The sequence below is a fragment of the Artemia sp. Qi Xiang Cuo genome, chromosome 18 (assembly GCF_049724085.1).
Source record: "Artemia sp. Qi Xiang Cuo chromosome 18, ASM4972408v1, whole genome shotgun sequence".
NCBI lineage: Eukaryota > Metazoa > Arthropoda > Branchiopoda > Anostraca > Artemiidae > Artemia > Artemia sp. Qi Xiang Cuo.
The window spans coordinates 28505186-28526477 of NC_142811.1; the positions used below are offsets into that span (position 1 = coordinate 28505186).

The following is a 21292-nucleotide window of genomic DNA, read 5'->3' on the forward strand; positions in this document are numbered from 1 at the left end:
ATTTAGCTATAGACTAAGCTATGTACAAGGTTGGGGAATTAAAGATTGAACCAGAACTTACCCTAAAAAAAAAATTCATAAATAAATTGTAAATTATTGCCTATAGGAGGGGGACAGGGGGCTATCATTTTTAAATGATAATACCTCTTTTTTTATTTAAAGCAGGGATGCCAAAAAGATAATTATATTTGTCATTTAAAGTGGAGACAGAAGAAAATGATATCAAATTCCCTGTTAAACCATTGAAATATTTTGATAGACCCCGGCCCCCCCATTAGGACTTGTTCATCGCTTGGGTATTTTGCGATTTCTCACAGGCTACTGGCCTAATTTGGCTTTTGTGTGTGCTCTCTTTTAATTAGATTCTTTGGATCTTTAGAATGCCACGGCGAATCTATGACTCAGTTTTCCAATAATTTGAGGTATATCAGAATAATTTCGACATTTTTGTTGTCGTCTTGTACCCCTTTACTCATACCCTCAATTTTTTTTCAAGGAACACTAAACTGTTTAACGGTATTTTGCGTGTTTGTTTGAACCATATAGCGACCTAGTTAATTATTAAGTAAATTATTCTTCTAATGAAAGCTGAGACTGCATCCTATCAAGGGGATATCCCGAGGGGGGGGGTAGGGAGGTATTAAATTAAATGATAATATCTCGAAATTTTTTTATTGAAAGCAGGGATCCCAAAAATTTTTTTTTAATTTAAAGCAAAGACGGCATCCTATCAAGGTGGTATCCAGGGGGGGGGGGTAATGAGCTATCATATTTAAATTACAATACCTCGTTTTTTTTAAAGCAGGGGTGCCAAAAAGTTGAAAAGTTGACAAAAATTAACAAGATTTTCGTGAGTTATACTTGATACAGCACTTGTATAGTTTTGTCGTCCAAAGGGAAAGGGACATATGCGTCTAACCCGTTTATTTTCTTATTGATGAAACGGGTTTACTTTAAAAACATTCATTCATAAGTACAAGGCAGATTCACACTAAAACGAATTGGTGTGACGAAAGCGATATCGACATCCTCACCTAACGTTGCACTCGAGTGACAGTGACGGCCTTGGTCCAGAGCCCAAGTTACATTAAAAGGCCAGGTCATAATAAAAGCTTTCAATTTGGGAGGTTCAAGGAGGAGTCTTTGACGGTCTTATGACCTCAGGGTACTAGATGTTGCAGCGTTCTTACGTATCTACAGTGGTTTGAAAAATTCGATCATCCCACAAATGATTACCAAAAATATGCACAAATATAACAAATGTAACATTTGGAATATTATAACACTTTTTTTCAAATAGTAAAAAAGGCTAAATACCCTTAAATACGCTTGAAAGCTATTTTAAAAAGAAACTCTTTGGAGATTTCCATGGAAATGACCATAGCAGAAGCTTTGAGCCTGGGCGGGGATCAAAGAGGAGTCTTTGAGTATTTTGACAACAGGTGACTTTTTGTTGCGACTTTCTTAAATTTGATAATTTCTGTGAGCATTTGGAAATCAAAGCTTAAACTCAATAACTGATACTAAGTCTCCTAACATTTTGCTTGGATTAAAAGTGACGAACTAGGAAGAAAATCTCAACGTCTTCCTTGAGCTACTTCAGTCTGCATATTATTTCATTTAATTACATTTAAAATGGATGAGCTTTTCATTTTTTACCTAAGAAAATAGCTGGCACTTCATTTTTCTTCATACCGAATAAACCATTGTGTGTTTTTTGTTTCATTGTAATTGAAGTGTTCTCATGTGAAGTGTTCATCATGTATTTTTCAATTTGATATATTGACTCCTTTTAGATGAAGTTTATAATTTGACTGATATTAGGTATTTATGAGTTTATAATTTGGAATGTATCCCCAAAAGAAAAAATGAATACTATCCAAAAGAGCAGCCAAAAGCAATAAAAAAGCAGCAGTTCAGCCTTAGCCTACATGACATATATTCTATAAAGAAGCCAAAAAAACCTTTAAAATGCATTTTTTTAAATTGTTATTAAAAACCACTTTTTAATATAAGAATGCTTTTTAGGAATCCAAAAGAGCAAAAAAAAAAAAATATATATAAAAGTCACCCATTTCAACTGTTTTGAAGGTGAAAAAACAGATACAGGCAAAGGTCATTATGAAAAATTAAGCTTCTAAGTTCAAAGTTATATTCAAAGTTTTTACCCAGATAACTGACGAATTTTGTGATACGGTATTTGAAGTTTTGTATGCAGCAATCCTCGATGAAAAAAAACTATTAATTTTGATACTTATTTATGTTAAGAAATCACACAGCCATTCATTTTTACCAGGTTTTTATTTCTCTTGATGAATAACGAAGAAGACCAGTTTCCAGCCAGCGACTTGTGAATTTTTGAACTCATGAATAGGCATCTGTTGTAAATTTAAGCTGTGATTTGAGAAAGACTGATGAAAACATTGGAGTTGGCGGTCAACATTGATGGCGCTGGCGGCGCGCCGCCGACACTTTACCGGCGGCGCACCGCCGACATATTGCCGGGGGCGCGGCGTGGCTTGCTGTTTTTGGCCCCGCCGCCACCGGTCTTCCCTCATCGGCGCGGCGCCGGGGTCTAACCGTAACAATAGTTCACCTTTTTTGGGTTACCTTATTCCTTTCACTGATGAAAGTGTCCTTGTTATTTCTGGGAGAAAAGAATCTGAGATCCTTTTAAACTAGCCCATTTGATTTAGACTGCTACTATGGTTTGGTGTTAATCCCCCTCCCCTAAACATTTCCAACCCGAGTTTGCTTCTTCTAGCATGACTATCTTAATACCAACTTTAAAACACAGAAAAATGAGAAACTTTAAAATACAAAAAACTGAAACAGGTTTCAGTTTTCTCACGAGGGTCATTAAAATTTGTCAGTGTGCCAAGTTTAAGGTCCTGGTGCGCAAATCTTGGTTTCAGAAACGTTTCAGATAAGACTCTTTGGACAACCACAGACAAAACAGATCAGGTTAGGACTCCATGATTAAACTTCGACCATAAATTCTTTACTAGCAAACAATAAAATACTTTGTTTTTGGTGGGTTTGTAGTTGATAAACCGAACTGACTTTTATAAGTCTTGCTACGTGAGTCTTATTCCAGTCCGATAAACCGAACTGGCTTTTATAAAAGTTGTTACGTGACTTCTTAACTCATAGTAACCATAAAGTGATAGTAAATGAAAGCTTTTAAGCAATGTGCAAACAAGAAAAATTCTGCCTCCAAATCCTGTAAGCATCCAGGAGAGAGACCCCCATGTCAATCTAAAAAAATTAGAATTTTTTCGAAAGACTCAGCAATTTTCATACAACTCATTTATTTATTTACTGTTTTACGAATCTACTCTGTGTACATCGCAGACATATGACAAAACCTAGGAAAGTATTAAGATCTAGGTGAATAAAACATTTATAAATAGATCCACAGTCCTCTTAAGGTCTCACCAAACCTAACCAACATGAGGTGGCGCAGAGAGATGATGTCTGCTTGGAAATTCAGGTCACGAGGTCAAATCCCAGCTGCTGCACAGCCAACAAGGATGGGGTCCGTCGGTTAAATAAATTCATATGGAACATCCATGGATACCCAAAAAAGCGGCACAAGTGATCTAGGAGGAACTTTTTACCCTAACCGCCATAAAAACATCTAAGTTATATGCCATTTTCAAAAACGTAGAATTCATTGACATTCTTATTTACCCATCGAAAGCTGTGTTTACACTAGGGTCATCACGTTTATTCATTTAGTCATCCACCGAATCTTAATTGAAAGTATTAGATCGAGTGATCGACTGTGTTATCTTTTTGAGACGTATAACATACAAGGTTTGACAAAAACAAAATTTGGAAACGACTTTTTCGACAAATTAGTGCGCTAATCGAATTTTCTCACCACAATGTTACCACCTTCAAAGTAGATTTTTTCATTATAAAGACACTTCCTCATTCAAAGCAGCTATTGCTGGCAACTTTTCTGGAATTCAAGTCTTTGGAAGCCCATAGGGAGTTTCTCCTGGACAAATTCAACTTGGAGGAAACATGAGCTCTCAACATAAGAATTAACATAGGGAGAAAATATCCCAAGGAGTCTAAACCGGAGAATGAGGTGAATGGGTGTCAGCTATTTCTAGTCAGAAATAGCTTCATCTGATAGCGCCAAGTGGGCAGGTGCATTGCCTTGATGAAATAGCCATCCATCACTCCAAAACTGTTGCCTACTTACCTAGCTTTTACCCAAAGCATTTTCAGTACCACATTGTTGTACAGTGGATTAACAGTTTAACCACTGGGAACCTAGTCAATATTTATAAATCCCAATATGTCAATGAAGACAAATTAAACTTATTCAAAGTTTGACTTCGATAAGCATACTTTTTAGGGCTTTCGTGGCCCTGGACACTTCCGACGTCGACTGAGGTTTCCTTTGAATGTCCAACGTAGAACTCCATACTTCATCACAAGCAACAACCGATTTCAACAAACATGACTCGTTTCTGAGGCATTTTAGAGTGATATTACATACACATGCATCGTTAAGGCACAGTTTGGACGATTGAACATAAGTGTTATGATTTTAATCTTCACAAACAGTTGCTTCACATTCAATGCGCTGAACGACTTGCTTATCCATATTAGCCAACTCAGCCACTACACAAGCCCTCTATCTTTGACTACTACATATCTTCACGAACGAACATCATCAGTGTTTTAGCCAGTAATCACAGACCTTCGGTACTCTCAACGTTCTTTGTCCAGTTTTGACATTATACGTTCTCTGGCACAATTTTATTGCACGCAGAAACTAATAAAAAAATTAAATGCTACAGCTATTTGAGTCTAATTTCGTTAGGGTGATAGAAAAGGGGGTGCGACATGACGCAACCAAAACGCTTTCATGTTTCTTTTTGTGGGCCAATCTTGTTTTGTGTGTGTCACACCTCGTATTTTTAAGCGCAAATTATACTCTGGTTATTATACATTCTTCTCAAAACTTATTATAGATTCTGCTCAAAACACAGACCTGGTATAGATGTATTGGAAGTAATGAATAAAATAAAAATGGCTAAAGAGCTTCAATACGTTCACAAACGATCAAAGAGACGATATAACAGAAAAGGAAACTGACACTGAAAAACATTTGCAAAAAAAATAAATAAATAAACACGACGTGCCAAGGGCTAATAATAAACTCCGTCAAGGCCGCTTACTAAGAGCTATCATTTTAAAGCGTTTATTTTAAGCTACGGGCTGAACTCAACTCTATATTAGTGTAATTCGAAGGTTATAGGTCATTTAAATAATTTCTTCTTGAAAGTCTTTTCTTGTTACAAACTTTTGGAACAAGAAATGGACCTGGTCAATGTCCATGGCCATTCTTTTTCCAAGATTATTTTGACAGTTCGAAAGAGCTTAGACCTTAGATACAAACATTGCATCTTTATAAAAACTTTTATTGTATGACTTTTTTTTTGTTTCATTTCTGATACGAAATTAAGAGAAGCGGACATGAGGTCATTTGATGTAATGCCAAAGGTTTAAGGATAAATATGACACACAAAATACCTGAACAAGTTTCCAAGCTGAAAATGCTTCAACAGCAACTAAGGCAGATAGAGACGATCCAAGGAGGCGACCCAAGGGAATGACCCTGTTTAACCCAATCATGCTGTATAAATGTGCCATGCACGTCAGGAAACACGTCACAAAGTCAGATACATTCAAGCGAGCCTTCCCACTTAGCTTCGGACTGAAATTAAAAATACAAAGTTAGAACTAGATTAAGGAGATACGTATATAAATAGGCGTCGTGTGAGGGGGCAAGAGGGCAGCTGCGCTCTCCCAATAATTTGAAAAAAAATATAATATATGAATTAACTTTAAAAATGTTGCTCGTTTTAAGTTTTAGCCTTGCTCTTTACTTCTAACAGTTTTTTTTTCAATTAATCAATGCTCAGTTTCATTATATAAAAAAACGCGAAAAAAGGGGTCTATTACACTTCCTAATATGTTACCGCCTATGAAACTTCCGATTCTGCACTATAGAACCCAGAGCCTTATCATCAAGAAAATAGATGAGCCTAGTTAATGGCAAAATTACGAAGATGTTCCATACTTCAGGTTTTGCCACGTTTGCTCAGTTTCAAATTTTTGCCCGGTATTTAAGGTTCTTTTGTTCCCTAAATCTATCAGCTCAAGACCAGATTTTATTGTCTTAAAGCGTTCCAAAATGGATATGAATACACCCTTTACGTCTAAAAAAGGTTGTACAGGACAGAAAAGGAATCGTTGAAAAATAAAAAAGGTACATAAAGAGTGAATATAATTTCTTGAATGAAAACGAAAAGAAAATAGGATTTAGTGCTTTTTGCAATAATATTTGCATTACTAGATAGATAAGATATGTTGCCGTTTCATCATGGAGGTCGGTAGGATGTATAGGAAGGGAATCTGCTCTAGGAATAATTTAGATGTTACAGTTAGTTTTTACGTACAATATTCAATCGAAACTTTAATACTAAATTCTCTTGTTTGTGATTGAAACACCTAATAAGGGTTGATAACGTCCTATTCTTTACGTTTTGGATTCATACACTAACCTATAAATGTAGAATTACTTCTATTTAAAATACCATGCTGACTTCTCGCTATTTTCACTTTTCTATATATTTCTTTTAACCAGCTCCATAAAAAGAATTGACATAAATTTGCTAAGAATTATTACTGAAATTAGTCGTATTTCAAGCAAAGACAGCGCTACTTGCTGGATATTTATCTCTGTATCACCATGCTGCACGAAATATCTGCTGTAAATAGAATAAAGTGAATTGCAGCAACTCGCTACTGATAGCCTTATTAAAAGCTGAGCCTGCTACTCAATTTTATGTTTTTTTGATGCGTGTGTATTGTTTATTACGTATTGTGTAATATTTTAAATTGAACCGAGTAGCGTCTTTGCTTAATAGTAACATGTTTTCACTACCGCTTAAAGAAAAATGTGCTATAGAAGACTTAGGGCAGGTCCATTGCCTGCTCTATATTCATTATTAAATTATTTCCCAAAATAAGTTTTCAGACAAAATGAAAACACATTTAGGCTTGTATTGAATCGACTGCTTGTTTTGAAACAACTGTGGTACCGCTGTTCCAGGATTAAAGTGCAAAAGTTAAATGTCAATTTCTTGTATTTTAAAATTGCACAGACCAGAAAAGATCGCTTTTTTTGTTTTATTGCATAGAAAAAAAAAATCTAATTCTCCCCTCTCAAAAGGTCGCATTGGTGTTACGTATGTAAAGTATATTTTATTGGCCAAAATTACACAGAACTAGCGTGATTGCTTTGTGCGACCAACAAAAAAAACTCAATGCACAAAAACATGTGCCAGGACGTAGGAGCCATGCCGCCATGTAACAATACTGCACACTGTTACCTGCTTAAACAAGTCAATTATTTTTCTTCATCAAGTATATAACATGCTACTCCGTCGTTTCAAATTTAAAAGAAGAATAATCCATGGTAGTAAACCAAATTACTTTGAGCATAAAACACTTCAATATCACTTGCCCAAGAAGATAAGCAGTTATACACTGGGATGCTAGACAACAGAGTAACCTATTTATTGACAAAATTTTGAGTAGGCCTATGTAATCTCATTAGCATGAGTAATCTATTGATGTACCAGTAAAGTCCTCCAAGCGTATATACTCGATTAATTTCCTACTTGTGTGTTTTTGCTTACCGAGACGTAGAAAAAAAAAGAAGAAACATCAAATATGTGCGGTAAGACTCTGGGCAAATGAAAATAGCATTTTAGTACTAAGGAGAACCAAATAAGGTATCAAAAGCAAGTTAATGCAACTGCAGGAAAATACTGAAAAATTTTAAGCTAGATACCGCTATATTTCTCTTAATCTTTCAAAATGTGAATATCTCTCATTTAATAGTAATAGTATGCCCCCTCTAGTTTGCGGATCTTTTCTGTCCCGTCGGTTCATTCTTTCCGGTGGCTGCATATCAACGTTAGTAAAACACTAAAATCTTTCCGAATGCTCGTCGTCGCTGATTGCAAGAAGAAAATTCAGTTGTTATTCTAAAATTGTTGCAAATCGAGGTAGATACAATAGAATGTCTCTTGCTAAATTATATTCGGTTTTTACAGATCACTCCGTTTTGTTTCTATTTGGAATTTGCCCTATTTTTCACCAAAAAGACATCAGATCAGTCTCTTTCCGGTATTTGACCTGTTAACACCTATGCTGGGTTAAATTTTTGAAACCCGTTTTGGAAGTTATTATAATCCAAATTTCAGTCATTGACCAGTTTCGAGCTATATTAACTGGATTTATTGTTTCACTATCATGTCAAGGCCCATGAAATTCACATGCCCTGAGTGCAGACTTCGTGCCGCTAGTGGAACAGTGCAGTGCAGCCGGTGTCAACAGTGGTCTCATCCAAAAGTGCAGGCATTTCTATTGAGGAGAGAAAACAAAGTGGTGAGTGGCTATGTTTAAACCGCCAGTCCCCCCGTTCTTTAAATGATGACCCTGAACCACCTTTAACACCACTTTTTCTACCCCCTGGCTCTAAACCACGCTCTACACCCAAGTCTGCCACAAAACCTACAACCCCATAATCAGTTTTAAAAAATCAAGCTCCACAAGCCCCCCCTTGTGTTGACTGAGTTAAATATACCAAATAGCTGACTGATCTCCAAGATAAATACAATTCCCAGTTGGAACAGAATTCAGACCATTAAGTAGTCATAGAAGATTTGAAAAAACAAGTTGACATTTTTCTCAATGACCAATAAATTGTTAACGATTTACTCCATGAACGCGATCTTGAAATTAAAAAATTAAGTGAAAATATCAACTCCCATAATTCCCACCACCTCCTTATGGAAGATGAACTCTACCATCTAGAAAACAATCAAGTGACCCTTAAATCGAAAATCACCAAATTACAAGAGGACTGAAAAAACAATGAACCAATTATAACTACACTAGGGGATCAGAGTTCAGTAAATCCAGCATTAATTGCAAAGTATCCCATGAGAGCATACAAATACCTACGTGTAGTATGACTACTGATGACACCCTTGAGTTCGTGAATAGTCCAGTGACTTCCGGTTTTTTCACATAAATGATAAACAAGGATTAAACAAAAGGATTAACGAAATAATGGAGAAGTCATTACCAGACGATGACATTGATATTATTTTTGAAAAAATTACGAAAGTGATGGATAAAAGGGAAATAAATATAAAAATAAGCAGAAAGGAAAATGTGATCTGTAAGCATTTTGATAGTGGTTTCTGCAAGTTTCGCAAACAATTCAAGTTTCTACATATTTGTCGTCATTTTATTTCGGTAGTTTGTGTGTCTGATAAGTGTAATTTTGATCTTGTTGATCTGTGTTCTGTTTTATCTTGTATTGATAAGTCGTGTACCTTTGCTCATGCATCCTCAGGATTGGAGCGCAGGTTTAAAACCCAACGTTTTTTAGAGCGACGCCGAAAGTATTCACGACCCCCTCCCTCCCCTAGTTCGTGTTCCATTCGACTTTCAGTCTTATCCCCTTGTATACCCGATACAGATATACCTCAGAAATCACTTCCTAGGAACAATCCACGGACCCAAGTACTTACGCGTGCCCATTCAGTCCAAACCCCACAATCACTTTACTCAATTTAGACCATCCCCAAACCCCCCTCACTCATATTCCTCCCAAAAATCCACTTCCTTTCGACTCCGTTCTTTTCCGTGCGTCCAAGAAGTTACCGGTCGGTTCTGGACTCCACCCGTTAATCGCCGAAACAAACCCAACCCCTCCCCTCTCAGACACCCCCCACCGTACTTCCCACCCTCAGGATCAGCTTGCCCCCCCACCCCTCCATATAAAGAACACTCCCAATTTGACTTATTCCCAGATCACCAGGAAACCTTTCTCCCCTCCCATACACTTTATCCCCCCTGGCTACCCTTCCAGTATGACTCTGGTTTAAGAGTAAGCAGGCAAAACGATCCACTTGTAACACCTCCATGCAGAGTTTCTAAAACTTCAAATAGTTACCGCTGTTTAGAGTTTCTGCTAGTACCTGCTCAATTAAATGCAATTCTATTTGAAAAAGAGGGATTGATCCCCCTGTCCATTGTTCTCACTATCCAACTTTAGCCTCCATCAAAAATTCCACTACAACCCCTGACCCCATCTTTGATATAAAAAAAGTAAAGTGTAAAAATGGTACCTTCACTTGTCGCTTTTGGTTCCCTAAACTTTTGTTGAGCAACGCTGAAAGCCTTAACTTTAGAAAACTTAATGAGTTAGACACCCTTTCTAAAATATATAGATAAGATGTAATCGCTATTACTGAAGTTCAAGCTCAAAATTTGCACATGTTAAAGATTAACAATTTTTCTCAATTTATTAAATTCAGACCAGAAAACCATCCTCTGGGTAAGAAAGGTGGCGGAATTCTGTTCTTTGTCTGTAATGATTTATACCCAAGTGAAATCCTAATTCCGTGACTTACTCCCTTTGATGAAATTATGTGGGTGTGTGTTCGACCTAAAGTCTTGCTGCGTCCTTTTAATTTAATGGTCCTGTGTTGTTTTTATTACTCCCCTAATCAGAGATCCGCTGACAAAATAAATTATATCGAAAAATTGCATGCAAGTGCTGACTTTGTACTATAATAATAATAATTTATTTATAACCCACTTTTATACAAAACAAGCGGAGTAAAGTACACAAAAAAGGAAAAAAAAAAAATCAAATACACATAAACAAAGATAACTTAAACCTTAATCACTGACAAAAACACACGGATAATATTATGGTTTGGACCTAGGGACACAAAGGTATTTATTGTCATATTATTACTAAGCAGTTCAAAAGATTGGATAATGTCGGTAGTACCCTACTTCTCAATAGTGCGTGTATTACGATATGAAGTGGGAAGGTACAGTAAAAATTTAAAATATCTAAAATAAGCGATACGGATCTGGCGCAAATCGTTCTTATTCAATAACAAATACATTCCACTTAAAAACAAGACAGAATGGTCACAATATGTGGAATACATTTTAGCTAAAGCTCGGCGTGAATATTTTCCACGGTTAGGTACAATTTTCGCATATCCGATCTTCAACTTTTCTTTTACATCTCTCAAAACTTGAAGTCGCAAAAAAGTGAGTGTAGAACAAATACTAATTCCTAACCACCGTAAACTCATAACGTTGCGAATTACTGAGGATCCCCAGGACAAGTTATGAGCAGATGATTTTGCGATTGAAAACTAAATATTCGCATTTATCAAAATTCAAAAACAGACCAATATCCCGAAACATCATAGAAATACGTTGCACCGATAATGCCAAAATAGACTTGGTTCGGCTTAAAACTAGCAGGTCGTCCGCATACGCAATATAAGACACATCAGATAAATTATAAAATACGAAGGCTTGATTCCTAACAACACATTTTGAATGCAAGCATTAAATAGATAACGTGATACCACTCCACCCTGTCGTAATCCAGATTGAACTGGTATATTACCGTAGTACTCTGTACCAGATTTTAAACGAAGAAACGAATTATTGTACCAAAATTTAAGTACATGAATGACAGAAGGGTTCACTCCAAACTCTGACAAAGAGTGCCACATTTGTGCATGGCAAATACTATCGAAGGCTTTAGATAAATCCAAAGCGCAAATATGTAATTCATAACCTTTAGACTGGGCATCATAAAGAGTTGAAGCTTAAACGTTATGCGCATGTTGACACCCAATACGAAGTTGGAATCCAAATTGGGTAGAGTCTTTCGCAGTTTATTCAATGATATATGGGAGCAGAACATATGCAAAAACCTTAATAGTATTGCAAGCAACAGGGATAGGCCTGTATGAACTTCAATCAAAAGGGTTTCTACCACCTTTAAGAATCGAAGAGACCTTTCTGTAAAGGAAGGGGTCAGGCACCATTGACAAACATAAACAGAACCAAAAAAGCAACTGGAGCTGAGCGACTAGTGCCGGACAATCACAACGTGAATTATGGGCGCTAATCCCATCAAGATCACTCAATTTAGTCTTAAGTTCAAGCATGCATTTAACATTACTTTTAGTTGATACGGGAATAGCATGACGTTGCAAAACTTTAGGTGACAAAAATTTAGAAATTATGTAATGAAAATGATAATAAACAATGTACTCAGTCTGACAAAAAATATTTTTATAATGTACAGACCATGACGAAACTGAGATAACATCACTGATTCCACAAGAACCAAGGTTAGATACCTTAACAATTTCTTCTCATTGTAATGCACTTTTAGGGAAATCGGCAACATTATATCGAACCAAACGAAGATACCGTTTAAACTCCGCTTTTGTCTTACTCTTTATATCAAACATGTGGCCTCGCAAGGGCCGCCCACACCCAATCCAGATGCGAAGCCAGAGTTTAGCACGATTTTTGACGGCTTTAAGACCCGGGTCTTCTTTCCAAATTGGACTTCGAGTTTTGAGTTTAACCCGGACAAGGGGGAGCAGCTACACTCTCAGCTTGTTTCATGCACTTAACTAAGTGAAGATAATAAAAATTCAGTTGCACTCTTGCTTGTTGCGAAAAAACACTCGTGCAGAATAGATTAAAAGGACTGTTGACATAGGACATGAGTGCTGTTAGAGTAGGAATACACAAGGGCCAACTTGCTTTGCTCCACTCTCGTTTCATAAACCATTTTTTATTGGCAGCACAAGGATTATTAGATGGATTGGTGGTTAATTTCACAGTAAGGGAAAAGGGAATGTGGTCAAAAGCACATTTGTCTTCGTCAACATTAACTACAAAACAGGGAACATTGGTAGAACAAATATAGTGATCAATATTGGTGACAGTACCGTTATTATGAATATAACTGTGTTTAGGAACCGTAGATGCTATGCAGTGGCTAATAAACATAGAATCTAAGACTAGGGCGGTATGAGTGGAGGAGCTATAAACTTCACAATTGAAGTCACCTATCATTACCCAACAATACCCGCGTTTTTCAATATTGCATAATAGAGTCTTAAGGGATGAGTCGGCATTAGAAAACTTAGTAAGTGAAGCTAGACGTTTCTGATCGCAAGGAAGATATACATTTATAAATACAAGGTGACCAAGTCGTTATGCCACAATGTTATCAGAGAAATTAAAGAAAATAGGCGACAAAGAAGTGGCTAATCACTTAATAAAACGTGCAAGGACCCTGGAAGTTCGGCCTCTTGTTTTTCAGGCATTTGTGGTAAAAAAAATATGGTGGCTGCTTCGTTATTGAGAGATAACGAAGATGGAGGGCAGTAAATGTTTTTGCAAGAACAAAATGTCAAAATCATTCATTTTTTTTATTTAATGAGCCATCTTTATCTTTCGTGTCATTGATATTAAAAGAGCAGATTGAGACGGACAATTTGACAGTCATTTCCGAATCACACGTTTGCTCAGGACATCACACAGAATACGACATTTTAGGCAATGCGATACATGATTACCCCCACGATTAGTGCATTTGGATCAAAACACAGGGGGAATCACGGGATGATACATGAGAGCCGGCACAGCGGCTGCATTTTGTTGGCTTATCGCATTTGGTTTTCATGTGTTTGGGAGGTTGACAATTATGACAGCAACGGGGGGGGGGGGCAGGAATTCAAAAACCCGGAATGATTCATAGCCCACCTTGAGCCCGAGTCGTAGGCTGGGCTACACTGGGCTACTCTGGGCTGCAGCATCAGAAAAGGTAATTTTCACAGCCAGGGATTTTCCCAAACGTTCAGCGTCGATGACACCTTCACATTTCTTAAAAATTATCGCATCATAATTAGCGGGCACCCCCTTAACAAGGCCATGAAATTTCTTTTCTTGAATCATGACGTCACAGCTATTCAATACGGTAGGAACCGCATCGATGAAAATCTTTGCTGCAGATTGACTAATCTGAACAAGCAGTGTATCGCCAGAAGGCCTTATGCTGTGAATAGCTTCATGGCCAGGGATTTTATTAATAGCATGAGCCCGTTTTGAAGGGACGTCAAGATTGGTAGGCGTTTTTGAAATGATAACCGCGGTAGTGCTTGCAATACAAGTAATACCATAAGGTGTGGGAAGTGACGGAATATTTCAGTCATAAGATCTTATATTTTATTTAATGAAGTCGAGGACACTATCCAGGGCACAAATTTCGGAAGCAATTTTAAGGCAAGCAACAGCAGGAATAACAGGCACTTCAGTAGGTGAAATAATTACGCACGTTGGCAATGTTAGCTCCTCATTTTCGTACTTCCGAAGCAAATCAGTCATATCTTTCACGTGCCGAGCGAAGGCATTATCACCTTGTCTCCTTTGTGCTGTTTTGCTGCTATGGTATATTTCTGCCCATAAATCAACTTTAGCATCTTTGAGAGTATTTTCAGGAAAAAACTCCACTGCATGATTAATAATAACTTCATCATCAATACCCGATCGAATGTTTGATTGGATAAAATTAAGAATAGCTGAATGCGAAAACATTATCACTTTGCTTAGCTCAGCCCAAAACGCTTAGCTATCAAAATCCCCAAATGCAGGAATTTTCCTGATGGGTGACGCAAACGATTTAAGAATTAATTCTACATGTACCGCTTTTAATTTAAAACAGGTTTTTAAAATTACTTCCACTACAGGAAATGCTACTCGTGTTTTAATTAGCATTGGTCATTTGATGCTTTACAAATCTATGACCACTTTACCACTCTTCTGGGGTCGTTACGATTTTATTCCTTTTCTATATCTTCTGGCTAACTTGCTTCCATCGTGCAAAGTCTCCCCCCTTTCACTGGCTCAAGTCCAACTATTCCTCCCAATACTTTTCAATTTTACTCATGGATTACTACTGAAAATTGGTCCACTGTGTATCAAACAAATGACGTTGACTACATGGCTTTGTCCCTCCAAAATCTATTGAGGAGTAATTATGAATTCCACTTCCCTGAGAAAAAGTTTAAAACGTGTTCTACAGATAAGCCTTATGTCACTGAGTCTTTTAAAAAACTTATAAGAAAAGAAATCAATTTTTTCAAAGCAGGTCGTATTACTGAGGCTAATAGTCTAAGGAAGTTCCTAAAGAAAAAATTAAGAAAAGCAGCTTCTAATTATTATAATAATAAAGTCAAAGATCTATATTCTAACAAGCCCAAGTAATGGTACAGAAAAATTAAAGAAATATGCGGAAAAAGTCCTTCCGAAATTGATTTTCATCTCCCTGAACCCCCTAATAAGACTGCCAAAGATTTGAACTTGTACATTGCTTCCATCGTGCAAAGTCTCCCCCCTTTCACTGGCTCAAGTCCAAATATTCCTCCCAATACTTCCTTCCCCTTTATTTCTCCCTCTGATGTTATAAATAAAATTCTTAAGCTTAGAAAATCAAGTATTTGTCCCTTGGACATCCCAGTTGACTTAATTAAAGCCTTTTCGGACGAAATTGCAAAGCTTTTATCAAATATTTTCAACCGCATCACAAAATTTAGTAAATTCCCAAGTTGCTGGAAACAAGGTTTTATAACAACTGTCCCTAAAAAATGCACCAATCTGACTTTCGCTAACATTTGCCCCATTACACTCACTTCAGTTTTTTCCAAACTTTATGAAGGTTTCCTCTGTGACTGGCTTAAGGATAAAATTTGTCCGCGTATTGACACCCGGCAGTTTGGTAACTTAAAGAAAACTTCCACCACCCATTACCTTGTGCACTTAATGCATACCATCGTAAGTAACCTTGATAAACCAAATGTCTGGCTGAACCTTGTCTTAGTTGATTTCCAAAAGGCTTTTGACCTGGTTGACCACACCACCCTAATTCGTTCACTACTGGTTAGCTTTAAACTTGATCCTCTGTTAGTAAATATTGTTATATCATTTCTTTCAAATAGATCTCAAGTTGTTAAATACAAAACTATTTTCTCTAACCCCCTCCCTATATATTGTGGAATTCCTTAAGGAACCTTATTGGGACCACTTTTATTTCTATTCACTATTAACGATATTGGTAAGGACTTCCCCCAAAGGTGGAAATACGTGGATGACTTGTCGATCCTCGAAGTATGTCCCAGGAATATTAAAAGTGACCCCCTTGAAATCCTAACCCACATTTCGGATGAAGCTAAGAACCTAAATATGAAAGTAAATTCCACTAAATCAAATATAATGACGATAAATTTCTTGAAAGCTACTCCCACCTTCCTTGACCCTATCCCCCCAGATATTTCTGTGTCTTCCTTTAAATTACTTGGGGTTACAATTTCCTCTAATTTAAAGTGGGATATCTTCGTGAAAGATATTGTCCATAGAGCTAATGCGTCCACGTCTCTCCTTAAGCTCTTGAATAAATTTAACATCCCCCATCCCATTCTTAAAGGATTTATACTTCCTTTGTCCGCCCGCATCTTGAATATGCTTGTCCAGTTTGGTATCCTGGCATCTCCCGTGATGAATCAGATAAAATTGAATCTATTCAAAAAAGAGCCCTAAGAATAATTTTTAAAGAAACTTTGGTACCATATTCACTCCTCAGAAAAAAGTCCAAGCTGGAAACTCTTGAGCACAGGAGAGGAACGCTGTGCCTCCGTTTTGCAAAAAATGCACTAATAAACCCTCGCACGGAAAACATTTTCCCCATATGACACTCCCCATCCACACACAGCCGGCCATATACAGTTTCTGACCCTGTCCCTTTCTTGTCCCCCATTCGTTGTTTAACCTCCAGATATGAAAAAACCTTTGTCCCCTTCATTACTGATCAAATAAACCACTAGTTTTTTTTTTTTTTTTTTGTACTGGTGATACCCATGCTTGTGTCTGTTTGGTTCTTCCGTTACCTCGCCTTTTTATATTCTCTTTTAAACTTTTTTAACACTATTTTTATCTCAATTTTTTTTTTGGTTTTGTTTTAGTTTGTGCCTTTTTAACTGCCTTACATTTGACACTTTTTCTTTTTTAGACTAATGAATGGCTTTGCCTTTCTGATATTGTTGTTTTTGGCATTGTTTAGCCAGTTTTTTAGTTGTTGTGCTATTTCCATGTTTTTTTTTATTATATGACCCCGAAATGCGAATTCGGCCCTTCGGGGCTTGTGATAGTCATTTTTTGAAATAAATATCTTATCTTAAAAAGATCAGTTCATTCATATTATTTCCGGTTTTCCCGATTTCTATTGCATCTGCCTTCATGGTATAGACATCGGAATCTCATATCTGTTTACGGTCTTCTGGATATTGAGTCAAGGCTTACGGAACTTGCCGGCAAACTACCCTAGTCTACATATAAGTATCTGCCAGCCCACAATGGCCTTACTCGTTTGCTGTAGTTTTTGTTCTTTTTTTGTTGTTTGAAGTGTTTTTTCGTGTTTTGTATCTTGAATGTTTTTCTTTTCTTTGGTTACTCTGCTCTTGTGAAGTTTTTAAGTTTTACCTTCTCATGTATGTAGTGTATTATCTACTTTTTTCGTTATACTCCACAATTATCATTTTTGTATATGATGTGGGTTAAAAATAAATTATTATTATAGATTAGCTATCAAAACAAAACTCGTTGTGTACATTTTTTGCTTTGTTTTATATGCATGAAACAATATTATCAGTCTTTAAGAGTTTGCATAACCAATTTTCACTGGAGAGGGTTGAATTTCCCAGGGGAAGGCCCTTAGACCAATCTTAGGGATACCCCCCCCCCCACCCCACTGTGCGATATGTATAGGTACATTAGTCATGCTATACTAATTGGTTGTATCTAGTATGCCACTACCTTTCTATTTCTGCAGATTCATGCTTCAACATACACAATTGTCTGCCACCTAATCTGGTAAAATCAAAATACAATTGTTTGCTTTCTACACATAATAAATTAATCTTAAGAGAGGAGAAATGCAAAATCCTTCAGAAAAAAAAAAACTTACTCTCCCTCCATGAGTTTGGAATAGACCTTTTCCAAATTAGCCATTCCAGGTGGAAAGGGATGTTTGACACAAACACTTCGTACATAATAGAAAACAACTGAGAGTTGGATTCCACCTGCTGCCTCTAATAGCGCTAGTTGATTATAGGCATGACCGCTGGATGGCTCTACACCAACAGCTTGCTTGTAATAAGCTTCCGCTTCTTCTATAAAACGTCTATATCGGGCAAGATCTCCCAAGTGAATATAAATATGCTGGGTCAAATATAATAGTGAACTTCTTGAAGGGTCATTAATGGCTGGTATTCGTTGTTTCTTTAAAATTGTAAACTTATTTCCAACCCTAAAACAAATAAAAAGCAAAGTTAACAGTTTGTGAAAAAACCTTGGGAAACCGAGCAGGCAGATCCCGATGTTATGTTGCTTAAAAATCGTGGGGATTCGATATACAATTATTTGCTGCGAAAAAAAGAAAAATGTATCTTCTACTGAAAAAACCTACAATACGAATCTGCATTCTCCAAAAGACAAGTCGTTGCTGTCTTGGCTGAAGGCCTTATTTGACATTTTACATTCCTGGGACAATTTCCAACTAAATTATTCTTAAAGGGAGAATCAGCAAAACATTTTAGATTAGAAGGATCAAAATTCTATTGAATGCATATTGCCCTGTCGATTTTGCCTTTGAGGACAGCCCAGCAAACGATTCTGGCAATTATGTCATATGTGCCACTTAGTCATAACAGAAACAAATTTTCCAATTTAAAAAACATACACAGAAATATATACATAATGTAATTAAGCCAATTTTTTCTGTATTAATAGATTAGAGAAACAAAAGAAAATCTCCAGGATACAACCAACATTATTACAGAAGCTGATTTAGTACAATTCTAGAAAAAAAAAGTTACCAACAAAACAATATATTCTGCTAATGCTTTACTTCATCAAAAGAAATTTTATTTCAAAAACATGGGATGGGCTTACTTTGCAGGAAAATCAACATGAGTATATGAATGCAATAAACCGAGTTTGAAAAAACACCAAATACCAAGGCTTACTAGAGAGAAAAAAAAATAATAGAGAACTACTTTGGGCTCTGTGCTAATGACTGTTAACTATGGTTAACTGTTAGAACAAAAAAGCTTTTAAGGAACAAGACAGGGCACAAGGAAAAAGTCTCAAATGCCAGCCTCTACTTGCAGCCTTTGCCAGCAATTTATATTAGAAAAGCCGTTGTGAAAAACTCATATTCATTGGCAACTTTTGACAATAGTATAGTCATTTATAAGAAGAAGGGGAGATTACCAATCAATGATCAGCATAAAAAAAGTTTCTGGACCTAGACATAACGAGAGAACAACTAGTCGCAGCAACAAGCTGCTTGAGGCCAACACACTTGAGCACGCTCCTCTTTCACCCTAATTTTTAGGGTTCAGTCCTTCCTTGGAAGTTCCGATTTCCTTTGATCTACCCCTAAATATTACCAACCATATTAACCTTTCTTTTATTAGCCCTAAAAAGCGTGATCAAGCCGGATTTTTCGTGAAGCTCATTCGTTAATATGCGGCCATTCAAACGAGTACCTAAAACTATCCTTAGATAATTCTCCTGAGAAATATCTGGCATGCAGGCCTGGATTTACCAGTAGGCCCACTAGGCCGGGTCTAGGGGCACCCAATGCGAGGGGGCGCAATAAATTATCACCGAGTGATTTAAAAACTCGACTGATGTGACTTATCGTCAAAGTGCACGGTTCACTTCGCCACCGCGCAGCCTATTCACAGAGAAGAGATTTTAAAACAACACAGGAATTCCGTAGCCACTTATAAACTGACAGATGTCTCCCAAGAATGGGAGCTGAGAGTTCGGTATCACCTCCCTCTCTCATTACGTTTGGCTAACCAGTTGCGATCTGTTCAGTGGATCCATTGTCCCAGAATTTTTGGATGTTTCCCCAAAAACCTTGCGAAAACGGAGCGGCAGAAATGCTTGAGCGTAGGAGCGTCAAAGCTTGTGAACACTTAGCAAAAATATGCTAAAGGATATGTTTTGTGTTCTAACATATAAGAGTTAGGACAAATTATTTCGAAACAAATCATTGAAAAAAAGGCGACTTCAGCCCCTCAAACCAAATCCCCCCTGAACCATAGCTTTTCCCGTGTTAAAATATTCGCATATATTCGGACGAATTCAAATATGTCTTGTAAAAGAAAAACAAAAAAAACTTACTTCTTCTGTTCTGGGAATGCCAGGTCATTTTGCTCCTTTAAGGACTCAAGTAGACTGAGGTAAAACCCCATTGATAACTCTAGTATATGCTGATATCTTGACTTCAGTTCTCTGTATTTCGGATCCTGGAAAGTAAGACCAAAAGTTAATTATGAACAAGAAGTTTTTGAAGAATGGTTAATGGCATTTGAACAAGGCTAGAGTAAAAAAAAGGTTAAGGTATTCAACCTCCAATTATTTCTGATAAGGTAAGTGGGAAGATCAAGGAACATGGAATATCGATTCAGTCAATTTAAAAAGTCGACTGAATCATTAAGTTTGCTGAAGACTTGTCTAGTCTTGCACTAAAATTTCTCTCGTCCCAGTTAACACAACCTTCGTCCTCACAGGTATTTCTTACACTGACGCGTGACTTCGACGATCATAAAAAACTGTAAACCTACCTAAAACTATTATAATGAGTGTCATAATAAGACGTCAATTGGCGCCTCTTGAAGAAATTAACCTCACTGTTCAGGAAACGGTTAAAATCCTTAGTGTTGCACTTGACAGGGAATTGAAATGGAATTTAATGTCAAATCCAATAGTTCAGAAATATGCCTTGTTGTCATGATCGTATGCCAGATAGCGCTGATTCGTGATTCCTCAAAAGCAACTAAAATTTATGTTTCATATTAAAACCAAGCCACGGCATACACTTGCCCAGTTTGGCAACCTGGCCTCATCTTGGGTCAAACTGATAAGCTCGAGGGTATCCAAAAGCGAGTGTGCTAAATTTTTCTCGTATGCCAAAATGCCATTTATGAAGATAGCCTCGGCGCATTATGTCTACCAACCCTTAAAGAAAAGACATGATCTGACATTGAAATTTGGCTTGAAATATTTGTCGTCTGCAACTCAACAACATATTTTCACTGATTATGTGTCAGATTTACAACTGAAGCGTTACAACAGACAGTTTACTTGACTAGATATTACATGGGTTGCTTAACATTTTCCTTGGGTAGAGGAAATTCAGGAATAATTTGTTACAAACATGAAACTATTCAATACTCCTGAGTGTTCCCTTGTGTTAAACACTACTCGGTAACTC

At 36.9% G+C, this 21292-nt stretch overlaps 1 protein-coding gene across 1 annotated transcript in view; it reads right to left on the reverse strand.

Moving 5' to 3' along the window:
• The window catches only part of LOC148941391 (nonsense-mediated mRNA decay factor SMG7-like), a 73293-nt gene that overhangs the window by 38457 nt on the left and 13544 nt on the right, over positions 1–21292 (reverse strand). Inside the window, exons 3-5 of the mRNA XM_089104072.1 lie at positions 20200–20324; positions 17969–18310; positions 5557–5740 (exon numbers count right to left, since the gene is read on the reverse strand). Coding sequence (XP_088960198.1) covers positions 5557–5740; positions 17969–18310; positions 20200–20324 — 651 coding nt within the window. The remainder of the gene's footprint in view (positions 1–5556; positions 5741–17968; positions 18311–20199; positions 20325–21292) is intronic.